At 52.6% G+C, this 10,622-nt stretch overlaps 1 protein-coding gene across 1 annotated transcript; it reads right to left on the bottom strand.

The window, feature by feature from the left end:
* Positions 1 to 522: 522 nt before the first annotated feature.
* Positions 523 to 7,940, bottom strand: PRDM14 (PR/SET domain 14). Its single transcript, XM_055704004.1, has 8 exons — positions 7,614 to 7,940; positions 7,316 to 7,529; positions 7,009 to 7,074; positions 6,781 to 6,938; positions 6,338 to 6,608; positions 4,627 to 4,829; positions 2,821 to 2,922; positions 523 to 750 (listed from the first exon to the last, which is right to left on the bottom strand). The coding sequence occupies exons 1-8, from the start codon at positions 7,938 to 7,940 to the stop codon at positions 523 to 525; spliced, it is 1,569 nt and encodes a 522-aa protein (XP_055559979.1).
* Positions 7,941 to 10,622: the final 2,682 nt, after the last annotated feature.

Raw genomic sequence — 10,622 nt, 5'->3', positions numbered from 1 at the left:
TAAATAGAGCATCACTAAAAGACTTGCAGGTTAAGGGGTAGAGACTCCTATCTGGTCATGCATCCAAACAAAACAAACAGGTTAAATAGGCTTTGGGAAATGCACTTGATAAAACATCCCTCACAGAAACCTTGGTACAGACCACACCAGCCCACGTATAGATGTGGTGCATTAGAGACATGGAAACACTCTCAAAATGATACTTCTGCACAAAAGGTTTATGGAAGGTAAAATTACCTCCTGCCTGTGTTTCCCCTTTTGTGGAAATTAGGGTATGGGAGAAGAAAGGAAAGCTGGGGTAGTGCATGTTGGACTTTACTCCAGCATGGCATCAGGGTACCCAAGCAAGAAACTTCCATCCACTGCACTCAGAAACATTCCCAGGGTCCAGATACTGGACATACCTGAAGAGTCACTGTGAGGCTAAATGTCATCTCCTGCATTGTGCACACAAACACACACAAAAACACGTGCACATAGACATACATAAGCTGGTCCAGGACGCATCTACAGGGTTCTTGACTAATGAGCAGCATGAATCTTCATGTGGAAGTGGCAATCTTCCTGCTCTCGGAAGTGCTGGCCACACACTGAGCAAGTGCAGCCCTTCTCGCTGTTGTGCGTGCGCCGCACGTGGCTGTCGTGGGCTGCGTGTGAGGCGAAGGCTTTGCCACAGTGCTTGCACTTGAAGGGCTTCTCCCCAGAGTGCTGGCGGATGTGCGTGCGCAGGATGCTGGATGCCGTGAACGCCTGAAAGGGCAGGGATCAGAAAGCGGGGAGGAGTTGAAAGTAATCTATTTTCATATATATAATCCCCAGGTTCAGCTAACCCAGACCCCATCAAAAGTACTGTACCCTGAAAATAAGTCCTCAAATAGCTCAAAATCCTCAAGATAATTGGGAAAAAAAACCCAAAACCACAAAAACCAAGGAACCAGACGTCAACACATCACTATACAGATGTGGATCAGTCCATGGAGTTAGATGAAGCTCAGAGAAAGATTTCTCACCAGAGACACCAGTAAATCTCTCCTACTTGTCAAAGGGTAAGAAGGCAATACTGTCCTAATTAGATTTGCAGCTTCCTTATCACCTATACAGTCCTGCATCCATCTTTTGGGGTTTCATTTTCCCTGCTCCATAATACTTTGCTCTTTCTTCAGTCAGGCCTTCCAGCCTGTTTCCCCCCTCCCCGCCACATCCACACACCAAAAGGTACACTCAGCCACACTCCGTCTCCCTCGTAAAAGGTCCTTCTTCCTTTGTGGAGAAAACCCTCTCACCAAGACTTAAGCAGGAATATTGAAAAGTTGTTCATGTGTTCCCCATTTTCTCTTTTCCAGAGAAAGACGCTTCCAGGCCTTTCAATGTTTGCAGACCACGGAAAATAAATTATCTTTAGTACCAATATGGTGCTGAACCATCACAAGGAAGTTTTTACAGCAAAAAGCAATACATCTCAGATACCTTTTCACTAGGAACCTTAGAGCACAAGCCGATCTGAGGTTCCTGTAGAAAAGTTCCTGGCAGTATATATCAAGGTCAAAGTGTGTTTGAGGGCCAGAATGGTGACCTTAGCCCAACACTTTTTCTTTAATCTCACAGTGTCACCAAGATAGTGAGCAAAGGGGGCAGGAAAGCAAAGCTGCCCAGAGCACAGATATCATTAGAGGCAGAAGAGGCAAAAAGGAATCATGACTGTGTAGGAGGAACAGGCGAGGATACTTTAAAATAGCCTGTTTTCCCAGCCACAGAAATGCTGGCTATGTCCCAGGATAGCTGCAGCCTGAAGACCAATGGTTTAATCTGATCCAATCTGCACCAGTCCTACCAGACTGGCTGGGGGGTGGCCAAGGGTCCCACGCATCCTAGAGATCCATTCACAGAGCGACCTGTAAAGCTCTGCCATCTCTTCCTGTGATAGGAAGATTAAAGGATGACATTTCATCCTGAAGTCTGCATCTGCCTACAAGTGTTCAGGATGTCTGGGAGCGAAAAAATATAATAGGCAAAAAGATCTAAGGTTCTTTAATACAGGACACTTCAGATCTGTGTTAGTCCAGCCAGTCATAAACAAAACTCTCCCAAAACCAGAAGCACCTTACTACATATGCTGACGGTGCTTCTGCATTGCATGGACACTCTGTAGCACCTGCAGCCCCTATGATATTCATCCAGCAGCGGCCTGTACATCCATCCTCCGTCTGCTGGGAGAGCCATCACTGCTTTCCCAGGGAGAGCTCACCTGAATCACCCCTCCTGTGAAGGGCAGTAAGTAACAGCCGAGCACATTTTGACCAGTGCTGCGTGTTCTTTTTCAAATGAAACCTCCATGCCCAGTTGCACAATGGCCCCGTTACTTCAAGGCAAGCATGCGCGCTATGTCATGTCTTGCAGATTCAGCTTATCGGCCAAATCTGGGTGCTGCACTCCAGAAGCAGTGTCACTAATATAAAAAAATACCTATTTGATGAAAAAGAGGAATATTGGATCTAGCTACATGCTTCAGATGGCACTTGAAATGCTCTAAATCTTTTCTAGACCTTATCCCCACTGCAGGTCTCTGAGCTAGGACAAAACACAGATTCCACATCAGCTGGAGACCAGATCTTGTTTCTTCAGTCTCTGCAACCCTGTTATTTCAACTGACAACTGTGCCCAGAATATATACTCACTTATCTGGTTATCAACTTAGATGACATTTTCTTGAAAGAAAACAGCAAAGAAACAGAAAAAATTGATAAAAGGAAACAGAGCATGAAAGAGCTGCCTCCTGGGTGATACTGAGCACGACAGGGATGGGACAGGGCTTTGCGTTACCTTGTTGCAATAGACACATTTGTAGGGGCGCTCCCCGGAGTGAACCCTCATGTGTTTGTTCAGGCTGGAGGACTGAGAAAAGGTCTTCCCACACACTGAGCACTGTGAAAAAAAATAAAAGGGATAAAGTTAAAAGGAAGCACAAAACAGCATTGCTGAAACAACAAATTAGGTATGTGGATGATGTGTGCATGTATTTTCCTACGTATATTTATGTATATATTTATCTACATACATATGTGTATTTATATGTATACAAACAGCAGTAATTTAAGCAGTAACAATTTAAATACAGTCAAAATGTTATTTACTCTGGTTTTAAGAACGGATTTTTTTTAAAAAAAGGAAACATGCAAAATTTCAAAGCTTTTTTTGTGTTGTTAAAATTGTTTTATTAAAAATCATCCTCCAGAACATTAAGACTATTGATTTTCAGTAATCAAAATCTGAAAATTTCTGTCAATCTTCAAACTGTAAATCAAGCTGCAGTTGCTATTTTAAATTTTTGTTCAAAAGATACAACTTCCTAAAAAAATTTTAAGGGGATCTCTTAACATAATAACCATTTTTTCAGAACCAGTACTTAGCCTACAGCTTGATCTGTCAGCAGTGACTCTCCTTAAGAGTGAAGCAAGCAGCATTCTTCTGCCCAAGGAGCTGCCACCTTCACGGTGTGGTGTGCGCTCTGTGGGCAGCAGCTACACGGCAAAACAATTCAGAGGGGGCTGAAGTCACTTGAGAGACCTGCACTGATTCAGTGTGATTTGTATGAGCCACAAAATTATTTCCCCCATAGAATTAATTTGAAACAAATTCATAAATTCAAAATAAGCTAAGCTATTACTCATCTTCAAAGAAGGTAATTTTTCTTACTGACATTTTCTCTCTGCTTTTTGAGTCGATCTGTTCTCATATAAATGCAATTTATTCAGAACAAGTTTATCTTCCTGCTGTTCTAAAGTACTTCCTTCATATGCATTCCAAAATAAATGGAAAGGGTGAACAATTACATAGCATTCATTACCTCATATTTGATATAATAGTATTTTTTATCTGTCACTAGATCAGTGCTACATTCTGTCATTGTAATATTGCAGATTCAGTGATAAAAGCTTTTCCTGAAAAATACACATTATTGCAGGACCATCTATGAAATCCGTATTTGGAGGATTTTAGGACCAATTTAACTGGCATTTCAAACACCGGAACTTGCCCTTCCCAAACCTTTAGGAAAAGTCTTGATTTTCAGTGTTCCTAGAGAAAACTGATGCTACAAAGAGGTGTTTGGTGGAAATGAGGAAAAGTATCTCAGCAAAGATTTGCTTCCATCAAACGAAAACCTGCTCCATGTTGAATCTAAAACTTTTTCAACTCCCATTTTGTCCAACAGATTTGTCGGCTCTTAGGCTTAAAAGGAAGGGTGAGGAACATCAGACATTGTCTTTCCTGATCCTGGACAAGTGGAGCGCCTTCAAACACAAGTTACCCCCCACACTGTAAGAAAAGTAGCAAAACCCACAGGCAAACATTTAAAAAGCCCAGTTGAAATACTGTTTCTTTTTGAACTCTTACTGAGACTGTGGAGGTTTTTTTCCCCCCAATATAAATCCATTGAATTTCTTCAACTAAATTCAGCTGCACAAGACAAACTCTTCCTGTACAGGCAGAGCAGTCCCACCAGGGAACTACCAGGGAAACTGGAGGAGGGAAAACAATATCAGCATCTTTCCTCGGCCAAAAGGACTCCTTAAGTAGTTCCCCCCCAGAAGAGCCGGTAATCGTGGAGAGACCCGGGAGCAGGCTCACCTTGTGAGGTCTGTGTTTTTCGTGAACGTGGAGAATATGGATCCTCAGCCTGTCCTTTTTTTCAAAGGATCGGTTACAAAGGTGACAAGGAAATTTGCGGTCCCCCTGGTCCACGCAACGAGTGTACTTGAGGTGCTTGTCCCGGTAGTACTTGTAGGCAAACACCTTGCCGCAGCGCTCACACTTAAAGCTCTCTCCGGCTTCTGTACAGCAGAAGGGAAAGTGCCACCTCCCCGTTACACCACAGCCAAAGGGGGTGTCATTTCAAATCTGCTTCCTTGTCAGAGCTGGTACCTGACGGGGAATTAAGTCTCCGGGAGGGCAATAACGACAAATGGATTCTGGAAACATCAGTAACAAAATACATGTCGGATCTCCTAAGCTTCGCACAGCCCCACTGCTAACGGAGGGAAGCAAACTAGAGCCCATAGCCTGGTAAAATTATTGGGCTTAGCTACCGACTTCAGCGTTTTCATCCTTTAACCTCCATAAACAGCGAGCGAATGTGAAAACTCAGCGTGGAGTCCCACTTCAAAGCGCCTCCCCACAAGGAAACATTGCCAGGTACTTCTTGACAATATCGTCCGTAAATTTTATTTCTCGCCCCCAAAAGAAAAATAAATTTGCACGTCTTTTCTATCATTTTCAAAACACTATCGAACAAAACCACGTTTCTTTGGTTTTCTTTTGTATTTCAAACTGTTCTTAACGCTCAATTTAACAACACAGGAAAATTTTTCAAACGTTTACACAACCTTTTCTTCAACAAAACTTCGTCTTAAGCCTTAAAATGAACTGAACAATTTACCAGCTGTCTGGACCAGGCACACCTTAAGATAACAGAGCTACAAAAATTGCCATGCCAAATTTTCGTGCCAATTTTCGTTTCTCTCTGACTGCTGCACCCGGCTGACCCACCATCCCCCAGCCGCTCCAGCTTTCCTTGCATCGGCACAATGAAACTGGTTTTCTACACAACATAAGTTTTGCTTATAAGAACGCTATATTTTCTACACGTTATAAGCAGAATTACTCCCGGACTAAACGCATTTGGCATTTATTCTGCAAGCGATATCAGCATTATCGGATCGGAACGACCTTGGCCTGCCCCGTTTACCGAGACTGTTACTTGCACAAAAAGCCATCACCTCAGGTACGTGCAGTCATTAAGATAAAACAGAACCAAAACAGGAATGCCCCCCAAAAGCCCCTCTCCTCCAAAAAGGGACTCTCCCTTCGAACAACGGCACTGGGAGGCCGAGGCAAGCTCAGCCCAGCAGCGCCAGATGCCTTACAATAGCCAGATGCACACTTTTAACTCCCCGTGGAAAGGCGAACTAGGAGCAAGCTGCCGGGGCAAAAAGGGGTGCCCCTCGCTCCGAGCCGGCAGCAGCTCTCGGTGCAATCCCCGGACTCCCCGCTGTCGAGGGCAGCTGCTGCTTTGGGGGTGCTGGAGGCTGCAAGGGAAGGGGACAGCGAGCGGACCGGGACTGCGGGGCCACCGTCACCCCGAGCATCCCCGCGGCAGGGCTGGTCACCCGCCACCGACTCACCGCAGGGACTGGGATGCGTTTGAAGTAAAACACAGCTGGGAAAAAGGTGATGCCCGAGTTTCTTTACCTCCCTTCATGCGAATCTAATCCTGGCCAGCCACAGGTCCATGGGAAGAAGGGGCAGTGCCCCTCCGGGGGTCGGTCGCTGGCAGGCTCACCTTCCGGGTGCTGCAGGGATCTCTTCCCCTCCGGCATGCCCTTCAGGCTGATGGGGATGCCCAGGAACTGCACGTAGCAATCGCCGTACCACACCAGCAGCTCCTGCTTCGGCAAGATTTGCTTGCAGGTCTCGTAGAAGATTTGCCCCTGGCACTGGATAGCTGTCAAATTCTGCTCCTCGGGGAACCTGGCACAGTTCACCAGGGACATCCAGTTGCCAGAGGTGCCCTTCCCGTCGATGAAGTGGCTCAGGCGACCGTATTCAAAGATCTGGAGAGCGGGGAGAAGCGGATCAGCTTCGCCGGACCCTTCCCGCTCACACCAGCCCCACCACCCACACTGGGCCGAGCCGGTCTTGCCGGCTGCGGGAGAGGGGCGGCCGAACGCCGCGCCCCGGCCCCGCGCAGGGGGTGCAGGGGGAGCCCGGCAGCGCCTCCGCTACCTCCCACATCAGCGAATTGTCGTCGTAAGTCTTGATCTCGCTGGTGTTGACCACTTTGCCTTGGAAAGGGCCGAAGCGGACTCCTTTGGGTATGGGGTCCGTGCAGAAGACTCCGAGCTGAGACACGTCCCCGTAGGCCACCCGCAGCACCGAGAGCCCTGCGGGGGACAGGGCGGGCTGAGCGCGGCCCGGGCGCGGCGCGGGGCGCGGGCAGCGCCGGGTCCCTACCTTCAGGCAGCTGCAGAGAGTCCCTGTCGGGCAGCGGGGCGGAGGAGGAGGAGGCGGCCGAAGCACCTGCAGAGAGGGAAACCCCTTCTTCAGCCCGGCCTCAGCCGTGCAGGTGCCGTAAGGCGGAGGGAGAGCGTCCCACCGCCCCTGGCAGCGGCCGCCCCCCGCATCGCCCCCCGGCTTTCCCCCGGTGTGGGCTCGTAACACGAGAAAACCACAGGAAAAGGCGGCCCGACGCGCCCCTGGCCATGCCCCGTGAGCCTGGCTGCGGCGGGACCGCCTGCCCCCCTCGGGGGACTGCCCAAACCACACGGCCGGCCACAAGGAGCGACCCGGTTTCCTTCCCGCCGTCGCCGGCAGCGCCTTGCGCACACGCCGGAGACCCCCTTACCTGGGCTGGCGGGGGGCACCCGGAGCCCCGAGATGGCGTGGAGGCTCCCGGCCAGCTGGCTGCTCTGGAGCGCCCCGTACAGCACCGCGTTGAGCTGCTCCTCGGTGAAGTGGTACCTGCAGCTCTGCCCCGCCGCCCCGCCGCCCCCCGGGCTGCGGGCACCCGTGCGCGGGGAGCCCGGGCAGAGCGGCGGGGGCGAGCCTGCGGCCCCCACCTGGCGGGGCGAGCCCTCCCCGGGAGGGACGGGGACCGGCGGCGTGCCGTAGAGGAGGAAGGGGAAGCCGGGTAAGGGCTCGGGGGGCAGGAGGGGCGGCTGGCTCAGGGAAGAGGGGACCCTGCTGAAGCTTAAGGGGGGCAGAGGCGGGGAGGCGGGGACCAGCCCGTCCAGGGATTTCAGGGCCTGGGAAAAGTCGGGGGCCTCCTCGACGTAGTGGCCAGGAGGGCAGAAAGGGGGGTAGTAGGCAGCGAGGCTGGCGGGGTCCATCCCGAGCGCGTCTCCGCCGAGTCTGGGAACATACTCGCCGGCCCAGGACAGAGCCATGTCGGAGCGGGAAGGGGGGGAGGGGGCGGGGGGAGTTGCCGGGAAGCGCAGGGGCTGACACCCGGGTGCTGCCGGCGCGGGGTCCCGCTGCGGGGCGGGGGCAGGACGGAGGAGCGGGAGCTGCCGCCCGCTGCCCTCCGTCGCCCGGCGCCGTCGAGGCGAGCGGGCCGGCCACCGCCGCCCCCTGCGGCTATATGTGCCCGGGGAGGGGAGGGAGGGAGGAGGACAGGCGGGGGCGGCCCGCTCCGGGGGTCGCGCAGCCCCGGGGGCGGGCGGGGAGTCTGCCCCGACCCGCGCCCCTGCCCGGGGCAGAGCCGCGGCTACTCCCGGGCAGGCCGAGCCGCCTCTCTCCCCACCGAGGCCGGCGGTGTCGGAGTGGGCGCTGGGCGGGGGGGGCGCAGCCTCCCGGACCCACCTCCCCCGCCGCCGCCTCTGCCCTGCGCCTCCCCAAGGCCCGGCCGACGGGCCCGGCCGCGGCGCGGGTGGGCTCTGCCTCTCCCCGGAGCAGGAGGCCGGGCCGCGGGACCGGTGCGCCCCACGGGCGGGCGGGTGCTCCCCACGGATGGGCAGGAGCTCCCCACGGGCGGGCGGGTGTGCCCCACGGGTGGGCACCTACTGCAGTAGGTGAGCGCCGGCCCGCGGGCCTCCGTGCTCCCCAGCCCCCGCCAGTGTCTGGGGGGTCGCAGCCGTGGGTTTTGGATACGGAAAGTAAAAAACCGACTCTGAAACGCGGGTGGCCTGAACGCACAACAGCGCGCTCCCAGCCGCTGCAGCGACGGGCATTGCCGAGGCGATTTGACTTTAACGTGGGGTTGCCGGCTGGGTGCCTGGCAGGACACGGGCTCCTCCTGGGGTTTCCCAGGCTCCAGGACCTGCCCAGAAAGGGACCAGGGGAAGGCATCTGGCCCATGCCCTCTGCCGTGGTGCTGGGCGATGATCCCCTTCTGAAGGCTTTCATCCTGGTTTTTGTGGGGTTTCTCCTTCTAATCTCCCCTTCCTCCCAGATGGCTACGTGCTGCAATCGCTATAAAAAGGGGACCTGGGAGGGGCTGCAGGATCCCAGGGGCCCAGGCGTGCACCTTGCCAATGCGGGATGTCACCCCTGCTGGTGCAGGGAGATGGAGAAATTTTTAGTCTGGGGCAAAATTCCATGCAGAGTGCTGCCCACCTTGGGGAGCTTATTCTCTGCCACTGTCCAGCCTGGGTGACACTGCTCTGCAGGTGTGGGGGGAAGGGATGGGGTAGGCTGTGCTACACTGCAGAGAGCCTGGGGACTTGCACCCAGAGCAAGGCAGCGTAAGGTGTCCTGGGGCACGGCACAGCATAAGCCAGACTGCACACAGACACAGCCAGAGTGGGGAACAAACACAGCCAGGCCTGACTCCCAGAGGCTGAGATGCCATTTGAGTGGTTATGGTGTGCTATAAAAATTAATTACCATAGCTCCCTGTGAGCCTCTGTAAAATAATGCCCTCATCCAGAAGAAGGGATGTGTTAGGAATCACTTGAAGTAGCCTCAGAGAGACTGTGGCTCCAACATTCACTGACAGCACTTGACCAGAGGTGAAGCCATCCTTATAGTCCTCATTTCTTATCTGGCCTGAGTGAAGTGCTCTGAAATAGACAGTTGAGAGAGAATCACCAGCTGCCTGGGACAATGAGGGTGTTCAGAACACAGGACCTCAGGCACTGTAATTCCTACCTACCAAAAGCTTGGATTTGGACCCTCCTCTTAATTTTTTCACTCAGGACATAAACACTGAGACAGAAAACACAAGCAAACAACACTACCAAGGCAGACCCGGAACTGATCCAGGCTTTCCCAGCTCCCAAGACACCTTCCATAGTCAGCCCAGCACAGCTTTGCTCCCAAACTTGTTTGAACATTTATGTACTGATGATATGCCAGTGGGCTGCGCTGCCATTCAGCGTGACCTGGGCAGGCTGGGGGGTTGGGCAGAGAGGAACCTGATGAAGTTCAACAAAATGAAGTGTAGGGTCCTGCACCTGGGGAGGAACAGCCCCACGCACCACCACAGGCTGGGGGCTGACCTGGACCTGCTGGAAGGCAGCTCTGTGGGGAAGGGCCTGGGAGTGCTGGGGGACAGCAGGCTGGCCATGAGCCAGCAGGGTGCCCTGGTGGCCAAGGAGGCCGGTGGTACCCTGGGGTGTGTTAGGAGGAGTGTGCCCAGCAGGTGGAGGGAGGCGATCCTCCCTGTCTACTCTGCCCTGGTGAGGCCACTTCTGGAGTGCTGTGTCCAGTGCTGGGCTCCCCAGTTCAAGAGAGACAGGGCACTACTGGAGAGGGTCCAACAGAGGGTTGACTAGGGGACTGGAGCATCTCGTTTATGAGGAAAGGCTGAGATTTTATGGTTATCTGTCTTTTTTTTTTTTTTTTTTACTTTCTCTGTGTTGTTGCAAATCTCTGTTATTTGTAAGACAGAATTGGTTCTGTATTGCTTTAGGAAACAGTTGCAGGCAGGCAGTTTGATCTAGTTTTATTGATGCAGCATCAGTAGCATAAATGTAGTACCAGCATTAATCAGATTTACAGGAATAAGCCTTTGAGCTCTGATTGCACAGAAAAGTTTGAGTTACCCTTAGAAATTAGGTGTTGCCAGATAGTATGGAATCCTTTGGCTACCCTATGTCCACCTATCACAGCACAGGAGAAGGTCCTTG

Source organism: Falco cherrug, chromosome 3 (genome assembly GCF_023634085.1).
Source record: "Falco cherrug isolate bFalChe1 chromosome 3, bFalChe1.pri, whole genome shotgun sequence".
Taxonomy (NCBI): Eukaryota; Metazoa; Chordata; class Aves; order Falconiformes; family Falconidae; genus Falco; species Falco cherrug.
Note: the sequence above shows the minus strand (reverse complement) of the source record. Positions and strands in the feature narration are given on the sequence as shown.

Coding starts and splice junctions, on each gene's coding strand:
- PRDM14 (XM_055704004.1), bottom strand. CDS start 7,940: ATGGCTCTGTCCTGGGCCGGCGAGTATGTTCCCAGACTCGGCGGAGAC. Junction 7,530..7,613: donor GGGAGGGCTCGCCCCGCCAG/GTGGGGGCCGCA, acceptor GGCGGGGCGGCG/GGGCAGAGCTGCAGGTACCA. Junction 7,075..7,315: donor TCCTTGTGGCCGGCCGTGTG/GTTTGGGCAGTC, acceptor CCCTCTCTGCAG/GTGCTTCGGCCGCCTCCTCC.